This window comes from Molothrus aeneus, chromosome 12 (assembly GCF_037042795.1).
Source record: "Molothrus aeneus isolate 106 chromosome 12, BPBGC_Maene_1.0, whole genome shotgun sequence".
Taxonomy (NCBI): domain Eukaryota; kingdom Metazoa; phylum Chordata; class Aves; order Passeriformes; family Icteridae; genus Molothrus; species Molothrus aeneus.
The window spans coordinates 13819248-13840122 of NC_089657.1; the positions used below are offsets into that span (position 1 = coordinate 13819248).

Sequence of the window (20875 nt, forward strand, 5' to 3'; positions counted from 1 at the left end):
TCCCAGATTTTTGCAAACATCCAGGGGAAAATCTACTGAATATACCTGATAAATATTGTAACAGGAAACAGTGAGTAATTTCAGCTTAGTTTGCAGTGAATACTGACTTGAGAATGGTAAATATTCAAGTGTCCATGCATTAAAGAAACAGCAAATTCACCTGCACAGGAAAAATTTCTGTTTAAAGGCCATGTGTATGATTCAGTTGGTAACAAAGGGGTGAGATATCATCACCAATTTCTAGTCTGCAAACCTGTGAAATGCCTGTAGGAGCCCTTACAATGAAGTGGAAACTCCTCTGTTTTTTCACATTCCAAACAATGAACTTAAAATCTGTGCTCTACATCTACCTCTATTTACCTGCTGAAACGGCTCTGTTACTTCATGAAACTTCTATACTCTTATTTAGTGCATGTTTTCTAGAGACTTTTTATTTGCTTACCAAATAACACCATTGAAAGTGTACAAAATTTTTCAACACTGCAAGCACACATCAGTTTGGTTTCAAGAATTCTTAATTGCTGCAAAGATTAAAGACCACTTATATCAAGTACACATTTACTCACAGTTCCACAGGGAACAATTACTCTTTTCCATTAATGAATAATTATTCAGAAGTTTGGAATGTGGTGTTTGAGTGTGAATAACCAATCACCCAGAGACTGTCCATTATCTACTTATCTGATTAAGAACAAAAACATGAACAAGTAATTAAGCTAGAAAATTATTAATGGTTCAATACATTCTGAGAAGAATGGTAAGGAAGGACATGGAAAAAAACCCAGCATCTGCAAGCAACATCAAAGATATTGCAGCAAAGACCATTGTCCTTAGGTGATGTCAAGAAAAAGTACAAGATGTCACAATAATCTTGGTTTGTCTTCATTATATCAGCTTTGTTCTGCCATGAGTATTCTGAAAGGGTAAACAAGGCTCCCGAGATAACCCTCCCAGAGTGGCACTGCCTCTTCCCACAATACCAATCCCTGGCAATTTCTCGGGGAATTTTGAGATACTCTCATTACCACCAGCACGTTTTAATGCAGTTCAGTCTACAACGAGCATGCACTACATTAGCATATACTGGAGATATTCAGAGGAAAAAGCCAATAGAGAAGTAACTTATCTGAGTTCTGTTGTGGAATTATTAGTTCTTCTGCCTACCCAGCGGGAAACTGTTCAGAATTATGATTGAACGCACACTTTTCAGTGATACAACCAAACCCGAGCATCGTCACTGCTGAGGTAACAATCAGTCAGCACAGGCAGGCCCGGCGGGACAGCGCGTTTGCTGCTCTCACTTTAACCAAGGCTTTCTCCTGGGAACACGCATTGCACGGGTAAGGATCACAATCAAAGGCATCGCACAGGTAAGGATCGCAATTAATTAAAGGCATTACACAGGATCACAATTAAAGCCCCGAGCTGCAAGTTCCAACTCGGCTTTCAGCTTCGGGCACTGCGCCCAGCGCTCATCCATACAGAGATATCTCCCGTCAGCGCCGGGACGGAGCGAGGCACGGGCACAGAGCGGGGACACCTGGGGTGTCATCCCCAGCCGCCTTACAGTTCCCAGTGCTCCCACTGAAAGCGTTTTCGCAGTCGAGGGTGGGGAAAACGTTTCTTCCTGCCCCGCTAAGAGCGGGGTGAAAAACTTGCAGCGCTCCGGGAAGGAGCGGGGTGGGGTCGCCTCAGCGCGGGGCTGGGTCTGTCCCGCGCCCCGGAGTTCCGCGGCGGAGCTGGCAGCCCTGTCCCGGTGGCACTGGCGGAGCTGCCAGCCCCGTCCAGGGGAACCTGGCGGCCCTGTCCCGGTGGCACTGGCGGAGCTGCCAGCCCTGTCCCGGGGAACCTGGCGGCCCTGTCCCGGTGGCACTGGCGGAGCTGGCAGCCCTGTCCCGGGGAACCTGGCAGCCCTGTCCCGGGGAACCTGGCAGCCCTGTCCCGGTGGCACTGGCGGAGCTGCCAGCCCCGTCCAGGGGAACCTGGCGGCCCTGTCCCGGTGGCACTGGCGGAGCTGCCAGCCCTGTCCCGGGGGAACCTGGCGGAGCTGCCAGCCCTGTCCCGGGGGAACCTGGCGGCCCTGTCCCGGTGGCACTGGCGGAGCTGCCAGCCCTGTCCCGGGGAACCTGGCAGCCCTGTCCCGGGGGAACCTGGCGGAGCTGCCAGCCCTGTCCCGGGGAACCTGGCAGCCCTGTCCCGGGGGAACCTGGCGGAGCTGCCAGCCCTGTCCCGGTCAAGCAGCGCAGCCGCCCGGAGACTCCGGCGGGATGGGCGAGGCCGAGGACTTCGCCCGCTGCCCCTCTGGGCGCTTTCCGCTCTTGCACAGCCCGCACAGCGGCCAAAGGGTGCATTCCGGCGGGGAAGTCCCAGCCGTGCTCCTGCCCTGCCTCCCCGCGGACTCTCCCGCCGGGGCCCCCGCGCTCCTGGGACCACCCCGGGCTCCGCCCGCCGGGCTGGGCCGCGGCTCCGAGGGTCGGCGGCAGCCCCCGCACACCAGCGGCCTCCCCGGCCTGGGCTGGGACAGACGCGGCCTGTGGGTGCCCCGTCCTGCAGACAGCACCGGGACAGACCCATCTCCCTCCTGCTCGGGCGGCCGGGCGGGAGCGGCCGCGGTCCCGGTCCGGTTCGGGAGCCCCCAGAGCGGGGTCGCGGGCAGCCCGGAGCTCACAGACACGCTTGTGCAGAGGAGGAAGCGGCGAGGTAAGTCGGCTTGAACACTTTCAGCCCTGGAAATGAAACTCACCACGATGTTTTTGAAAGTGAATGAACTTTCTCCGTTGCAGGAATGAAGGGAAAGTTAGTCCAAAACATTCTGCAGCAGATACATTTAAACCTGTTACACTCTCTGGAGCAGGGAAAAACAAACAAAGAAAAAGCAAGATCTGCTTTAGCCCGAAGAGCTCTTCCTCCTGCCCTGCACAGTCAGGCCTGACAGCATTTGGTGGCAACATAAAGGGTTAACATCTTGACAAAGCCCCATTGCTCTGCTACATTATGTGTTGGCTGTGCTGTGAACATCTCTGGGAGAGGGCCATGATTTCCATCTGCCAGAGAGAATATTCTTGTTCCTCCTCTGTCAACAGAACAGGGAGTAAGTGTTTCAGGCACTCTCCTTTTTTGTTTCACTCTCCTTTTTGTTTCAGGATCAGTTTAGAAGAAATGGGGTAGGATAGTGCTCGTGCAGAGGGACCACTGAAAGAAGAGAGTGGACGTGAATCAATGTGGCAAAAAGAATTGTGCATTAGAACTAGTATTTTCCATTAAAACTAGTGTTTTAATCTATTCAATCAAAACATGTGTGCTAGAATTATATTAAATCAGACTGACTTAATTTTTGACCTCTGCAGTTCAGAACTCAAAGGCACCAAGGTTTGTGAATCATCTACACACTGACTGCCAAAGTCACTTCACTGTTATGGCCAGGACACTGCTGACTGACTTCACTCCCAGCTCTCTTTGCAAGACAAAAATTCTCTCAGGTGTTGTTCTGCCAGTCCTGTTCCATTTGAAGTAAAACGTCAACAAAATGCAAAGAAAACTACTGTAACATTTAGAAGAGTCGGCCACAAAACTGTACTTCCCTACTGGGACAGAGTGTCTTTTCCAGACTATCAGGTCCCAGGCCTGTATTCTGTCAACCCCCCCACCAAAGTGGTGCTCCTGGATCAATAAAGTCCTGTGGCCCACCAGTTCTGCAGGTTAAACACAGATATTGCAAAACCATAACCCTCTTTCTCTCAACCAAAACAAGTAAAAACCTCCCTACCTTTGCACCTCTGCTGCTGCATCACAAGAAGCTGGTAAACCTTTTTCTTCAAGAAAGAATCCTTTAATAGACTTCACCTGCAAAAAAAACCTGACACATCCCCATCTCCAGCTGGGAACAATTTCAAGTTTTCCATGTGAGGAGAATCAGCTGTGTGAACTTTAGGCTCAGACATATCCCCAGCATCTTTTTTTTTTTTTCTTTACAGAACGAATTGTTATCCATGGTTGGTTGTTCATTCACAAGTTTTGGGGTTTGTACAGCCCCAAACAAGTTTATTACAAGTTTTCCTAAGGAAAGTTTATTACAAGTTTACAAACAAGTTTATTACAAGTTTTCTTCCTTCAGAGAGTTATGCTTCTTCTAATCTGTTTCCCAAGAGTAAAGGAACATACTTTTGCAAATGAATGTGTATAAAATTGAAATTGTGCACGGAAATTTTTAACATTTAGCAGCAATTTACTCCTAATTTTGTTACAGAGGATTCAATGTATTTCAGGAGAATTCTTGCTTATCTCTCTCAGCTGGGCAGTGCTGGAAGAGATAAGTGTAGTGGACTCTGGATAAGCTGCTGTCTCTAGAATGCAGAACAACAGCTTAGACTGAAGTCATGGGCCAGGGAGAAATATTATTTACAGTCAAAGAACACCCCACTTTACTAATTGTTTAGACCAAATGAAATGGTTTCAGGGGGAGGGAGCAGGAGAAATCCTTCAGGCTGGCCAGTACCTGCAACACACAAAAAAATCTGGCATTGAGTCCCTGTGCCCAAACCAGTGCAGCACAGAGCTAAACCTGTGGTACTTCCAGGGCTCACAGGCTTCACTGAAAGTAAAAAATTTGCCATTCTTACTCAGCCTAAGGAGCTGGTGGCATTAGATTGTAACTGTATTTAGAGTACTCTTGCAGGATCTAGGTTTGGTAGCAAGGCAGAAAGGCACAGATGAACAGATTTTGCCTTTCCCTGTGTTAGGAGACACATGCAAATTCAGCAGTTATCACATTAAGGATAGCTGGAAATGAGTTTTTTACACATTTGTTTTGTGGAGACACTCTCTGGCAGAATGTGCAGTGAGCATACTCATCATTTCCATTGTGAATTGCCTTGTGTGTGTGATATCACTGTCACAGACTCACAGGGGAGTTTTTGAAATTGTTGTTGTTCTTAAATTCTTGCCTCTTAGAGGTGGACAGAGAGAGACTACAAGGAATGCAAAAGTTTCTGCCTCTTCTGGGTTTGGCAAATACTTGAAAATATTCATCTGTCTTAGGAACCAGAAGCAAATCAAAATCAGACTACATATAATTTCGGACAGTACATTTGACTGCTGCACAGACTGACTAAAAGAATAATAAGACTAAATAACAATATTTAATTAATTAATAATAATAATAATGTTTACCTGTTTATTGCCATTGTTGTTAACTTTTTGGGTAGTGCAAATGGGTAAAGCATAGCATTGTCACCTGAAAATGACTGACATTTTAGAGGTAGTAATGCTTACATTTTAATTAGTATCTTTGGGTTTTTTTCCTAGGGTAAACCACTGGATTTTTGTCAGAAATTCAGCAAGAGTGACTATCAGTAAAGATGTCATATTTAATGAAAGGATTTAAATGTCACAGTTCTGTGATGTGCAAAGTAGCAGGAAGCCTGTTTAAAGCACACACGTTAAAGAACACATTCGGCATCAACGAACAATTCAAAATTTCACGTGCATCATCCCAGCTGAGCTCTGAAAAGACAGACTCTTATAATTACATCATCGTGGGGGCTGGCTCAGCAGGCTGTGTGCTGGCCAACAGGCTGACAGAGGACCCGCACAGCACCGTGCTGCTGCTGGAAGCCGGCCCCAAGGACACCCTGCTGGGCAGTACAAGGCTGATGTGGAAGATCCACATGCCTGCTGCCTTAACGTACAACCTGTGTGATGAGAAGTACAACTGGTACTACCACACCACCCCGCAGAGGCACATGGACAGCCGGGTGATGTACTGGCCCCGGGGCAGGGTGTGGGGCGGCTCCTCGTCCCTCAATGCCATGGTCTACATCCGCGGGCACGCCGAGGATTACAACCGCTGGAGCAGGGAGGGGGCTCCGGGCTGGGACTATGAGCACTGCCTGCCCTATTTCAAGAAGGCACAGACACACGAACTGGGGCCGGATCAGTACAGAGGAGGGAATGGCCCCCTGCACGTGTCAAGAGGGAAAACAAACCATCCTCTCCATCAGGCTTTCCTGGAGGCTGCCCAGCAAGCCGGGTATCCCTTCACAGACGACATGAACGGGTACCAGCAGGAAGGCTTTGGCTGGATGGACATGACTATACACAAAGGTAAACCAGAAAGGGTCCTCGAGTAATGTCTATTTCTGACCCAGAAATAATGTTGAAATATGGACAGATAATCTACACTGAATGCCATTTGAATGTTTAGGTTACTGCCCAGATATGGCACTCTGTATTTACACCCTATTCATCTCTTGCTTGCTATCAATGTACTGTGCACTTCATTGCAAGTTGCATTGGTAGAAAAGTCCTGATTCACAGTTAATTATGTCATTGTGAAATTTGTTATGTTAAAATAATATCTTTAATTATTATATCAAATCACATTTGCTTTCAACTCTATAAACTCTATGAAGACTTTCTCTCTGTAGGCATCCTGGTGGTTATTGGCCAAAATCTGAAGCGTACTGAGCATGACTGTTTTGATGTTTAATGTAAATATACATTGTAGGTCAAAGATGGAGCACAGCTAGTGCTTATCTTCGCCCAGCCATATCACGCCCAAATTTCTCAGTTGCAGAGAAGACACTTGTAACAAAAATCTTGTTCCAAGGAACAAAATGCATTGGTATTGAGTATGTGAAAAATGGGCAAAGGAAAAAGGTAAGAGATTTTCAATTTTAAGTATGAGAGGTATGAATCAAAGCTAAATTATGTATTTTTTTTTAAAAAAGTCTATTAAAAATGGCACTTTACTGAGCAAAATGTTCTCTTTTTTCTAGAGGTTATGTTGTTTCTTACACTATATGATTCCTTGCCAGTTATTTTGCAGTACATTATATATTCCAGTTGTATTGATTTAGAGATTAACTTCATCATCACATTTCCATCTGCCAGTGCTGAGGGGACAGGCCATAACTTGATGTTCCACAGAGTGTTGTGTAAGACTGGAGCCTATGGTGCAACCATGCCCTGTCCCAGCACATTGACCAGAGTGCTGCAATGGGGATGTTTCTGAAAAACAATTCTGGCAGAGGAAAATCTGTAAAAGCCAGATGCTGAAATCTGAATTGCTCAAGGGATAGATGACAAATCTTGCCTTATGGTTGGCTGTGGAATGAATATGTCTCAGTTTCAGTCCAACTCCCACTGAAAATGTGATTGTGTGGAAGGAAGCTTGAATTGTTATTACAAAATTCTGGATAATGGGCTCATTTTAGGCCTCTTTCAATCCATTGAACTTTGTAAGACCCACACCATTCTCACTTCCCTTAACAGCTGATTATGGATTAGTCTGTAACCAGGCTATTGCCTAAAAGGGTTTTGTATGCTAATAACTAAGATATTTGGTCAGAAAGGACTATAAAACAATTACAAAATGTAATAATAATATCTAGAGGGAGCTGAGTACAGATCTAGGTGGTTTGAGTTCAATAACCCTTATAAAACTCAGCAGCCAAGTTCTGTGACTGAGCACCTGCCAGAAGTTAAAATGCAGTATAAATAATCTGTTCTTTGATTTTCTAAAGCACAGATCAAATCTGTTGCTTTCTAAGTGGATTGGAAATGATAATCATTTTACCAATATGAAACAAAAGTTGCAGAACCATTAACTGATTTCATAAGCTATTAAATTTCTGCAAAAACAGTACTTCTAATTGCTGTTCTTGTGCCATTATCAAGTTCAATTTTGTTGAAGAAAGTCTTGAAAACCCAATTACACACGATCAAAGACTTTCTGAGTACTGGACCATTTAATTGCAAAATTCTTCAATTGCTATGAATTTTCATACATACTAATATATGCATGACTTCTACATAGTGAATAATATATGTTTATATCATGTATTGTAAAAAATACATCTTCATAGTATTTCCCTTCCTTCTTTCCCCCTCCCCTCCCTCCCCCAGCATCAAAACTGCAGGATTAGTATCTGCTTTTACTTTCTGGAATATTTTATACCTGTCAGGATGGAAGAACTAATAATTTTATTGCATTATGACCGTCAAGATGAAGCAATTGACTACATTAAAATGTTTTTCTTTTTACAGTCTATTTTAGATATAATCTCTTTTACATCAGTCATCAGCAAAATGAAAAGATCATCAAACCTGATTCAAAAGTTACTCAGAATGTATTCACCAGCCAATGACTTGTTATTTGTCTAACACTGAAGTCCTAGAGATCTCCCAGGACTCCAGTAAAAGTAGGAAAGGTAGACTGAACATTCCTGGAGTTTTTAAGTTCAGAATCAAGCAGAAAAGTATATTTCTAATTCGTATTTCATATAAAGGATTAAAATGTTTTAATGTATTATAGACTAACTCAAACAAAAGTGTATCAGTCACTTTTTCCTCTTAGCATGTTAGCTGAGACATTATGAAAAACTGTGTGTGGGCCAGCAGTAACTACAGTGCTGACTTTGCAGGGGGTTTAGACTGAGCAAGCACCATTTGAATGCTGCTCTGGTACCAGTTCTGTGTGTACCATAGAAAATGTAAATAAGTAAAATAAGTTTGTATAACATGCAAAATACAGCTCTAAGTATTGATTCAACAGGCTCTGATACAGTGTTTATTAGTCTTAACATGCTAATCATTGCCCAGAGCAAAACAGTAACAAATACAAGGTAATAGGACTGGCCATCTGTTGGCCATATTGGATGAATAGTGTCAAAATGCTTTTTATTATTATTACACTTGGATGTTACTGTAGCAACATTTTGCCATCTTTCTGTATAGCTGAGGTGTCACTCAAAAAGGACAAGGTTCAAAGTTAATATGCATTAATCTGTTAAAACTCCAAGTCAAAGGTAGAGAAATAATTTAGCAGCCTGTGTCATGACCAGCTCAGGGCTCAGACCAAACCATTTGATAAAAAAACTGTTAGCAAAACAAAATTCAATCTATGCCTGCTACTATTTTAACAGTAGTGCTTTAGTGAATGGTGGGGGGGAGGACTACCATGAGCTAAGAAATCAAAGCTTAGCCTTGGTTGAATTTAAAAAAAAAAAAGCTCTTAAGAATTTTTGAGCTACCATGTCTGTGAATTCCAAATCTTCCTTAGGAGTTCCAGTTTTAATTTATAAAGGGTTACTGAAAATGGCAGAGAAGCTTAGCTGCCTGATCTGAGTGCCACAGGTACTATTCCCTGGCAAGGACAGGAGCTGAATGTTTCTGTGCCATACAGTTTGAATGGATTGTAAAGATGGGAATAAATACAGCAATGATCAAAGCAAAAGCTTGATTACTTCTCTCTGTGGAAAATTCTGGCAAGACAGGAGTACATTGAAATGAGGAAAATGTGAGGGAAGGGTGTCTAATCTGGATCAGAACAGCATATTCAAACAGCAGCCCCTGATGTTGCTTGCATTCAGCTCAGGCTTTATAATGTTAGGGCTTTTGTGCTCATTTCCTTTTAGGTTTTTGCCAATAAGGAAGTTATTTTAAGTGGAGGTGCCATAAATTCTCCCCAGCTGCTTATGTTGTCTGGAATTGGAAATGCAGATGATCTAAAAAAACTGGGGATCCCTGTTGTTTGCCATCTTCCTGGTAATTTTTTTTTCTTTCTTTTGTCTTCCTATGGATGCAACAGAATGACAATTAAATTAAATTAATAGTGAAATAAAATTTTCTTTATTTCAAGTTGTGTAGACTGAAACACATGTTGAAAACATGTTTGTTACAAATCAATGGAAAGATGTATTGATTTTATACAAATCAGTGGAAACATGCATTGATTTTAGAACTAAGCAACAAACTCCTACTCTTTCTTCACCATATATGACAATGAAAAATGCCTTTCTGAAGGCAAATTTCTATAGTTAAGCAGCACACTTGTCATTAAGAGTTTTGAATTAGTTTTGATCCACTACACATTGTGTAAACTCCCACTGTCATAAATATTCAAATATAGAAGAAATAACATGAACTTTTCCTTAAAGCTAAGGAAGTTAGCACAGTGTTTAGAACCAGTGGCAATTTTAGAACAACTGATATATCTGCCATTTAAATTTCTATTTTCAGTCCAGTTATGTATGTAACTAGTATTGTTATTCTAGTTATATATGTAACTATTTTCATTCTAGTTCTGTTTATGTAAAACCTTATTCTGACACGAGCAAAAGGCTGATGTGACTCATGGCCTTGGTCTGTGTCACCACTGCCCTTGTAAGAGCTTGGTTTAGTTCCCACTTAAGATGTTCTCTCCTTGAAACATGGTGGGTAATCTTTCTGTGTGAAATAACATTTTCTTTCCTCTCACTTTCTTCTCCCTCCTTCCCTTCTTTCTACCCCCTGCAGGAGTAGGCCAGAACCTGCAAGATCATTTAGAAGTGTATGTCCAGCAAAAGTGCACCAAACCTATTACTCTATATAGTGCCCAAAAGCCACTGAACATGGTGAGGATTGGTCTCGAATGGCTTTGGAAATTTACAGGTATGAAGCAAAGTCTGCAATCATTCTACCACTGACTGATTTAGAATTATGACAGCCTTTTATCTGTGAGTTTTATAGGCTGGGAGCCTTGATATATAATCTTTTGCATGCTCTGAGAAATAACTGGAATTTGCAAATGGATTTGAACTACTTCTTTTCTTCTGTAGCAGAATATTTCAAAGCTTTTATATCTTAGGTAATGAAGGAGATTATTATTAACATTTCTATATCTAATGCAAATAAAAATTCTACATTTAAAAATCAGTGCTACTAAGAAAAGCTATTGAAAAAAAGATGGAGAAAATATTCTATTTTAAATCAGTGTGATGTCAATAAAAGTATGTTATTGAACTGACTTCTGTATAACTGTCTCAAAAGAATTAGTTTGTTGCTCTGATCAGAATCCTTTTGCCCTGTAAGTAAATGTGAATTGGTTTTCCTTATAATGACACATGAATTTTACAGTACCTCAGTCATAAGTTGTACAAAGAATCAGTAAATATAATCCTTGATGGCAGTTAAATAGCTTGGTCAAAGTTAATCTCTACATCACTTGCTGAATTTTTTTATTATTTGGCAACTTATTCTGGGTATATGAGGCTTTTTACCATGCAAGTAAATATTGAGGGCCAACCTACAGTTTTAAACAGAAGTGAAAATAATATAAGGCACCTTGCAGGGCTTTCATCTTTCCCTTCAGGGCAGGCACTGCAGATGGCTCTGCCTGTTCCATGTGACTGATGGGATAACTGGAGTGCACATCACAGAATGAGCAGTGCAGGAGCATCAGGATGTGCAGCCAGGTCCCTCCACACCTGTTAGGACCCAAATCTGCTTCTGGAGGTAGAGCCTTGGCCTGCCACTGAGATAACTGTAACATCCCATTCTCAGATCAGTGGGATTTCCAAAGTTATGCATATTTACATTTATCCAGGAATTAAAAGGCAGATGAAAGTGGTGCACAGTGCCTAAACTACAAGCTGCTCATAATGGATTTGCATTCCTTGCAATTAACGCTGTACAAATCAATTATTCATGGTAGTGCATCTACAGGTTAAAAACAAGTAAACTTGTTGCTCTTTGGAGGTATTTTAATGGCATCTTCTCCCTCCTTTACCCTCCCTAGGTGAGGGAGCCACTGCCCACCTGGAATCTGGGGGTTTCATCCGGAGTGAACCCGGGGTTCCTCACCCCGACATTCAGTTCCACTTTCTCCCTTCCCAGGTGATTGACCACGGTCGGGTTGCTTCCACTATGGAAGCTTACCAGGTGAGGCAAAGAGAATATTCCAGTAAGACTTTGTAGCCATTAGCAAGGAGGTTTATGCTTCATTATAAATGTTGATAATTTGGCTATATACTGGAAAATATTTTGTTCAGTATAATATGAAATAGACTACTTAACCTCCTTCAGAGGAGAAAACACAGCCTTGTTGTTTGATATTGCCACCAAAATTATCTTGGCTTTTATCTCTGGGAAAGAAGGCAAGTATTGAATGAAGTATTCACTCTACTGAAGTGCCCTAGTGCTGTGGGTTAGGACACAATTTTGCAATGGAACAAAACTGTTCCTCTGCAGTTGAGACAAAGGTTTAAGTGAAAATGTATAGAAACACTCATTTATTCACTGGCAAAATCCAAGCCCCTTTTTAGACTATCATCTTAATCCAACACTCTGAGTATTAATTCTGGGGAACTGTCACTGAATATATATGTTTTTCCTCACTAATCTCCTTCCTTCAGAGACAAAATAGTTTGGTCCAGTTGCTGATTATATTAGAGAGCTCTGATGCTACTAAATTGGAATGGTTGTATTTTAAATGAAAAGAACAGCTGTGAGTTGATGTGACAGGCATATTTTCTCCCTGTAATGGAACTATATATTTACAAAATAATTATATAAAATGGAAAAATGCTCAATGGTATTTTCCACTATCAATGGTTAATGTTTATATTTGCTGAATTTGTATAGTCTGTCTAAATTGAAAAAAAAAAAAAAAAAAGAAAAAAAAAAAAACCAAAAAGCAATGCTGAATTTGGAAGTACTGGAAGTAGACCTGATGGGTTGTGTTGGGTGTTGCAGGTCCACGTGGGACCCATGAGGAGCACAAGTGTGGGATGGCTGAAGCTCAAGAGTTCAGACCCAAACGACCACCCCATCATTGAGCCCAACTACCTGTCAACAGGTAATTGCAGCCTCTCCTTGCTCTCTCAGCTTATTTCCTGCCTGTTTCAGGAGCTGATTTTTGTACCTACTCAACACCAGTTCAGAAGTGCTGGTTGGTACATTATTACTTATTTCCATTTATAAAAGTTAACTAGTATGAAAAGAGCTGATTTTACAAAGCACTGTGCAAGCTAGAAGGAATTTCCTGTTGGGGATGAAGTCAGAATTCTCAGAATCTGCTGTGTCTTGCTGTTTGTTTCATCACCCTCTCTGCTTGTGAAGGAATTAATGTATTTTGCTCCTTTGTGCTGAGAGTATTTTCCTTTTCCTAGATAGTGGGCACAGCAAGATAAAGTGCAATTCCTCATAGTTCATATCTTCCATTTTGGGCTAGTGCAGTATAAGCAACAGTTTTGTTCACAGTGAATGTAAATATCTGTGACTTTAAAAAATATTCTTCTTTATCATGGCTTTCAGCAACAAGTGAGGGACTTTCCTTCCAGCATTTTTTTCCACAATGCTGCTTTTTTCTATGTTGCATTCTGTGTATACTGGTAAATTAAATGAGTACTTACAATTTTCTCATTTTCTCTCTCTACAGAAAGAGATATTTGGGAATTCCGCCAGTGTGTCAAGTTGACCAGAGAGATCTTTGCTCAGAAAGCTTTTGAAAAATTTCGCGGGCCTGAAATTCAACCAGGAAATCATGTTCAGTCTGACAAAGACATAGATGCTTTCGTAAGGCAGAAGGCTGACAGTGCTTATCATCCTTCCTGCACCTGTAAAATGGGTCAGCCTTCAGACAGCACTGCTGTAGTGGATCCCCAAACAAAAGTAATTGGTGTTGAAAATTTGAGAGTAGTTGATGCTTCAATAATGCCCAGTGTTGTGACTGGAAACTTGAATGCCCCAACTATCATGATAGCAGAGAAAGCTGCAGATATAATTAAGGGCCTGCCGTCACTTCAGGAGAAGAATGTTCCTGTATATAAGCCCAAGACCTTGGAAACACAGAGATAAATTAATATTCTCATCCTTTCATATCATTTGCTATTTAGGCTTTCATCCACATGTTGGTATCTCATACTGAATATGCCAACATGATAAATATCATGCAAAACAACATATCCTATTAAAATAGCTATTAATGTTAATATTTTTTTTGTATTAGACTACCTACTGGTCTTTTTTAATCAGCTGGCCTAAGTTCCTTTTTTAGAATCATAGAATATGCTGAGTTTCATGGGACCAATCAGGATCATTAAGTCCAACTCCTGGCCCTGTGCAGAACACTCCAAAAATCACAAATTTAGTTAAATATGACATTTTGTGGTAAATTAAAATTTTCTGTTGAAAAGAAGCTGTTTCTAAATGCCAACAGCCAGAAATGCCATGTGACTGCATGAGGAATGGAAGAGATTACTGTGGGCCGTTCTGAAAATGATTATGTTGTTTGAAGAATTTTAACTGCTATGAGGATTTTACCCAGGAAAACAGCTAGTCAGTAATCACCACATCCTGCAGAGAATTGTCAAGCAAATGTAAGCACTTATGCAATTTCAAATTCAAGAGCTGAATTCGTTTGTATCAGAATTCTTAGGAAAGGGAGGAATCTGCATGTGCTCAGAGTTTGTCAAACATGACAAACATTTCCTTTGTGAAGGGAATGCACGGTTTACAAATCCCACTTAAATTTAGATTTCACTGAGCTCATCAGCCTCTAACTGTAGAGCATTCAGGGAGAAGACATACAGTGTATTTATCAGAACTTATTTTTCTAAAAATGCAGAGCTGGAGTTGAAATTTATAAAAATCTACTGGAAAAATGATATTCCTCTTTGTTTTGATTTTGATTTTTTTTTTAATAAAGCACTTAGTAGAATTCTGCTCACAATTTAAGCTGATGTAGTTTTACCACTCTAGCAGTCAGAGATCTGCACTTTGTATAACATCCTTAAAGTGATTGGTCTTTGCTCAGATGATTGTTTGCAAAAGATACTTATCAGTAAATATTCTGAATGGTGCCTTCATTCACTCAAATTTTATTTAGAAAAATTACAACCAAACTATATTTAAAATGAAATGTTACTCAAAATAACTGTATAAGGTCAGTTATTGATGATATGAGGTCTTTTTAAATTAGAAGCAAATATCTTATTCAGTGAACCAATGCTATATTCTAGTTAAGATTTAAATCTATGCTTTTTTAATTTTCAGATGTGTAAGGTAAGATACTTGAGCTTTCATGGCTGTTTTTGGTGTCAAACTAACTTTCAGGTATTGATTAAAAAAAAACCTAAAGAAACTGAACTCACTGAAGGAAATTTATTCCATTGATTATTTTGTATTTATTAATTATTCCAAAGTAACTTCTCACTAAGCAGATGTCAAATCATAAAGTCAAATTTTCTGTAGCCTAAGATTGCTCAGGACTTGTGGCAAAGAGAATAAACATCTTTTTAGCAAAAATTGGAATTTTACACAATTTTAACAGACTGTAGAAAACCTTGCTGAGTCAGATGTTGGCTGGAAGGACAACTGCAGATGTTTAAGGCAGATACTTGTACCTGCTGCTGCTCTGTCTAAGGCACTGACTGGAAGCTCTGCTGAAGGAAAGGACTTAATTCCTTAGAGCATCTGCATAAACACGAACAAAACCACTGAAGATGGAAGATAACAGCAGTGAACTCTGCTCCAAAGGGAGACAGGTAAACCCTTTCTATGTATGTGATGCATTCTTTTGAAATGAGGGGAAGAACAAGAATATTTCACATCACAGGTGATTGATTAGCTGAGTTAAGGAGACAATTCCTCTGGTGAACTCTTTGAGAAAAGCATGGACTGGGTATTGTGTACCTCCTCATGGCAAATAATTCTTTTTCAGCACTTATGCTTGTGAGATTTTTCTTTAAGGGTATTCAGTGAGCTCTAGTGTCATTTGGAATACAATAAGGATATTTGAAGTTATATATACTGGTAAGACTTACCACAGTCCTGTGCAGTTGAGAAGGGAGGCAGTTTGGCAAGGTGAGACACTGAAGTTCCTGCATTTGCAGATTTACAATGTGGGTTTCCACTCCAGGCATGCAAGATGGGAATTGTTATTATGCAACTTCAGAGGATTAACTGGCCACTGGCTTACATAATTTACCACTGAACATGCACAGACCTCTCTGCTGTTATGCCAAGCTCTAAAACAAGGAGTAAATGGCAAGGTTAGGTATTCATGTGTCTTATGCTCATTGCTGCACTGAGAAATCAGATAATCAGGCATTTCTTCTGAAACATCATCATCTTTTCTTGCAGTTCTAACCATCCACAAACACCTTGCAGATTCCTCTCTTTCTAAACACTTGAACATCTTCATTGCTGTGAGCTGCAGCTGCTTTACTAATTCCAGCTTCACTGCTATCAAGCACCGAGGCTCCCTCATGAGATTCCTGTGATGCAGTGCTGGAGGGTTTGTTGCCCTGGGGAAATCTTAAGTAGCATCAATTTACCATTAATTTGTCCTGTGTTGTACCTGGCTGCTGTTATTTAATTCCTGTTAAAAATTTTTGTGACTTCCAGCAGAGTCAAGTCTGCCAAAGGGTTCTTAGAATGGGTCTAGGTTATTCTGATATATCCTGTGGAGCACTGGCAGACTCACAGCTGCAATTAATCATCCTTTACATCTTACTGGACTGCAGAACACAGGTTGTAATTCCACAGTTTTACCTATTTAACAAAATAATACAGTGTGATTATTCCCAATTCTACCCAGATATAAATTCTATAAATATGCAGATAACATATTATATGTTCAAAACCAGTTAACTGTAAAAGCTGTTTAATTCAAGAATTACTAGACCTGCCAGCATGCTTGGACCAGCAATGGTACTGCAAGAGAGAACACCAGCATCTCCTTGGAAATGGCTTGCTGCAGATGCTCCATGCAGTTGGAGGTCTCTGGCTGGGGACAATGAGATTAAGAAGGAAAAGTGACCAAAAACATTTCTTTTGCACACACATTTCAGTTCAAGTTTTTTCAGTATGAGAAGTGATTTTAAAAGCAACACAATATAGCAGTTTTTGTAAAATTGCATGGTATTCAATTTATGTAAGATTTTGTACACCACAACCTTAAAATCCTTGCCAAGTGCCCACTGTCAATTAGTCTGCAACCAAATTAGGCAGGTATAGGAACACGGGAAAAGTGGGCTTGTAATATGCATTTTCTATAAAATAAATGTAAAAATGGATTTTGAGAAATAACGAAAGCATAAATATATTAAATTATAGAAAGTATAGATATATCATATATAATTAAATAATAATAAAAGTAATTAAATACCTTTTATATTATAGTTAAAATGAAGAGGGAGAACACAAGCATATCTTATTACATTATTACAATTTTTAGTCTTAATTCTTCTGTCAGCCAAGCTCCCAAAAAAGACTCTGTTCAAATATGAATATATGTTATAGATTCCTTTTTTCAGTGAATTTTCTTCACTGTGGAATACTTACCAGTCTTTAATTCTTTACTAGTATTTTCTCTCATTAAATACATATATAAACAAATTTGGACTTTCATAAATGATGATTTAATTGTTGAGAGAACTTCTAGGTTTTTTGTACTACTTACTATGATTGGTAGTATTCTAAGGGTGCCAATTACCATGTAATTATGCATATATTAATTACTTGTTACCACATATTTCTGTAGTAAAAGCAAACAAGTATTCTTTTCATCTTATACAAATGTTCTCCCCTAAGCCAATAGCTACATCAAATATGGTCTGCAACTAAATTTCCTTCATTGTTTATTTTTGCAAACACTTCTCTCATAAAATTTCTTATCTACCTTAAAGAGTCTCTCATCACACTATTAAAGGCTGAGGACTAAAAGCATGAAAATACAGTGAGGTCAGCATATTGTTTTCTATCTCTTTGGAGAAAGCACTCATTAAAAATCCTGTCACTCTGCTCAATCTGCCAAACCTGATGTGCTATCAAATGTCCATGCTGGATAAAATACAATTCTGAGATTGTTTTCCTCCTTTTTTTTTAAAATTCTAACATCAGTTGCCTTGAAGGTGGTTATAAGTGGCTTTACCACAGAAGGTAGAACATTGAAATCTACTCATTGTTACTTCACAGGGATAGCTCCATTTTGGCCTCCCAGATTTTGTTTTTGTGAGCTGGAAAAGTGTAACAAAGTGAATATTGCTGGGTAACCTGCCCAAGAGCTTCCCAATACAGCATGGAAAGTTTATTTAGATGTTTCGGGGTATTTTAGTCAAATTTTCCAAATCATTTCCATAGGTCTTTCTCTGGAGAAGTAGTAATCCCTTTTGCACATGAATACTCTGATTGTTTTATTTCTTTGTGGTTAACAGCAACCATTCATAAAAGACTTGAATGATGTGACACTGCAGACTGATACTCCATTCTACACATTTACTCCCATTCTTATAACATGGCAAATTGAATTTAACCTTTGGAACTTCTTGGTGAAAAAATATTAGTAAAAGGACTCCCAGGTATAATAAAATTATTACACAGTTTTATTTTGAAGAACATTTTGCATTTGTTTTAATACAAAATGATGTAGGTCAAGAAATAATTTACAAACCTTTAAGTTCTTATCCTGGCATTTGAAATAAGAACAATTTCAGAGGAAGTCTGTAAGCTATTCATAGGAAACTGTCATTATGTACAAAATGTTTATTGACATGTTTTAAACATCACATTTGTAAAAATGTGAACTGGATTGCTATCTAGCATAGGAACTACAGGTAAAACCTGATAAGATAACTTGTTAGAACAAGTCATTGTTATCCAGTGCTAACAAAATAGACAGTAGCTTTCAGGGTGTTTTAATTATCCTCCAAGGTCATTTCAGCCTCAAAGACTTTTCAGGGTTTTACTGCATTGTGAACAATATTGAAGCCCTCTCTTGATTGCATAAAAATAAATCTTTGAAATAGTACACATAGAACAACAGAAAGGTAGAGGCAATAAAATAATATATTTTTCATATCAAGGTTTTTGGTTCTGTGTAGAATCATACTATCACATTTCTTCTCTTTCCAAGCAGAGAAAATAGTACTGAAGTAAAGCATTTTCATTTACCTGTGAAGTATTTTCTGCCTCAGATAATTTCTGTGTCAATTTAGGGTATTTGTCAAAACTTGCTGTCTCATGACCAGGAACACCCTGGCATGAACTTGCCAGGGTTTTTGGGTTTTTTGCATCAGGTTATTACAAAAATAAAATTAGAGCTTACTTTTCAGTCAAAAAAAAAAAAAAAAAGGGAAATTACTTTAAATTTTTAACCTTTCCAAGTATAAGACTGAGTAGTCAATGGTGCATCCCTTTTGCAGAGAGATTCTTTTGACTTAATTATTTTTAAAAAATCTGATCTGTTGCCAAGTTCACACTTGACACTTTATCCCAAAAAGAGATTTACACTGAGAGGTGGCTCTATTTAAATATTTATGCTATAGATCTATATATTCCAAGTAAAAATACTTCTATCTAGAATTCTGTGGAGAGTTACAATAATTAGGGTCCATAAATATTGCTGCAGTTCAATTACGGTACAATAATTACAAAATATAGAACATCTCTTTACAAATACAAATCATTGTATATTACAATTAATTTACAATATTTTCTACTATATAATTTTTAGCAAACTATCTTATCTAATTCTACTATAACCTGGTTGCAAGTGCATTAGTAAGAATGCAATTATTCCAGTATATTTTGCCCTTAACATGATAGTCAGAAAACAGACCATCTGAATGATATTTTCCTATGTAAACTGATGTTACATATGACAGATTATTCTTTATATAACTTCTTTTTCCAACAATCTCTAACAGGTAGAGCATGACAAATCATATTTTAGAAGAGCATTAAGAAAAGAAATTAGGAGGCAAGTTTGAAAACAATGTTAGAATGGATATGCAATGGTAGCTGATATGCTTTGAGCACTGAGGTAATGACATTATTGGTTGTCATCACTCATCTCATGTTGCTGTTTCCCACACAATCCTGTGCCAGACCTATAGAGACATTGTCACTGACAAAATCCTGCTCTACTAGGAAGGACAGCAGCACAAGGTTGAAAGACAGGCAAGATATTACACCTCAGAATCCTGCTCTAGCCCTCAAAAAACTGATTGTCACAATCTGCTTGGTTTCAAAAGAACCTCATTCCTACAGAGGAACTGAAGATTCCATGGGAGGAGACTTGACCTTACTGCAGCTCTGTTCACATTTCGGCAACCTGGAGATAATAAATTTATTAGTTATGGCTTCCTTGAGGTGCGACATCACTCGTACAAAACTTGGATTGGTTATTCACTCCAGCTAGTGCCTAGCATCTTGAAACTATGAGGCACTTTTTCTGTTATTAGAACATTTTCCTTGCTAAATACTATAAGCTTGTAATGCATATCATTTCATCAGCTAAGTCTTCTTCGTATCGTCCCGTTTCTGGCTCTTCGTCGCTGTAGCCAGGACCAAAATCTTGAAGTTCATAATCTTGTCTGCTTAGAATTGGAAACATATCCCCGTTGGTCCCATTGCTGATATTCCCATTGAGAAGGTTACTTGCTGCACTCTCCATCTCATCAATAGTCATGTCACATGCATCAGCAATCTCATGTTTTGTAGCCGAAACAAACTTAGGGTCCTTTGCATACCTTCCTAGGCCTTCAGATATAAGTACCTGGCAGAGGGAAGGGGGAGAGTGAGAATTTCAGTGGAATTACAGAACAACAGACAGATCATAGCATTGCTCATTGATGAAAGCACTAGAAACCCCATGCTGAATCACTGGAGCAACCCCCAGCCAAACTCTACAGGTAAATAACAATGAAATAAACAATGAAAAGACTCCAAAGAACACCATGATATGTGATAATGTAAATGGTGCTGCCGTACACCTGGCACTTCTCCTTAGAGATCTGGCAGTAGTCTTTGCTGAACATCAGTCGTCATGCTGATACACTAAAGACAACAGTTAATAGATCTCAGTTGGTGCAGTTAGAACAGTTGTCTGAAATACAGAATTTTATATGTTCTTGGTACTTTAGAGTACATGGAAAAAAGATGTTGAATTCCCATTTGCAAAAACATAACAAAATGTGTTATAGCTCCCAGCAATGGAAAGGAAGTGATGGATGGAAGCTACAACATTAACTATGATTAAGAAATGCTGTACACACTTTATCTTCAAATCTTTTTTAATATAAAAGGGAATTCTTAGCATTCTTTAGTGAAT

At 39.5% G+C, this 20875-nt stretch overlaps 2 protein-coding genes across 3 annotated transcripts in view; one reads left to right on the forward strand and one right to left on the reverse strand.

Annotated features, from left to right (window-relative positions):
* The first annotated feature begins 5357 nt into the window (after positions 1–5357).
* CHDH (choline dehydrogenase) lies at positions 5358–13755 on the forward strand. Its single transcript, XM_066558227.1, has 7 exons — positions 5358–6102; positions 6506–6657; positions 9417–9546; positions 10297–10431; positions 11558–11700; positions 12514–12616; positions 13199–13755. The coding sequence occupies exons 1-7, from the start codon at positions 5358–5360 to the stop codon at positions 13615–13617; spliced, it is 1827 nt and encodes a 608-aa protein (XP_066414324.1). The 3' UTR covers positions 13618–13755.
* Positions 13756–18123: 4368 nt separating this feature from the next.
* Positions 18124–20875, reverse strand: part of CACNA1D (calcium voltage-gated channel subunit alpha1 D) — a 168464-nt gene continuing 165712 nt past the window's right edge. For both annotated transcript variants that reach the window (XM_066558320.1, XM_066558319.1), the window contains one exon: positions 18124–20320. In XM_066558320.1, coding sequence (XP_066414417.1) covers positions 20027–20320 — 294 coding nt within the window. In that variant the 3' untranslated portion in view covers positions 18124–20026. The remainder of the gene's footprint in view (positions 20321–20875) is intronic.

What these genes read in the sequence shown, in the direction of transcription:
- CHDH (XM_066558227.1), top strand. Translation starts at nt 5,358, where the DNA reads ATGTCATATTTAATGAAAGGATTTAAATGTCACAGTTCTGTGATGTGC. An exon ending in TGTTGTTTGCCATCTTCCTG is followed by an intron (nt 9,547 to 10,296) that starts GTAATTTTTTTT and finishes TACCCCCTGCAG; the next exon opens with GAGTAGGCCAGAACCTGCAA. An exon ending in ATGGCTTTGGAAATTTACAG is followed by an intron (nt 10,432 to 11,557) that starts GTATGAAGCAAA and finishes TACCCTCCCTAG; the next exon opens with GTGAGGGAGCCACTGCCCAC.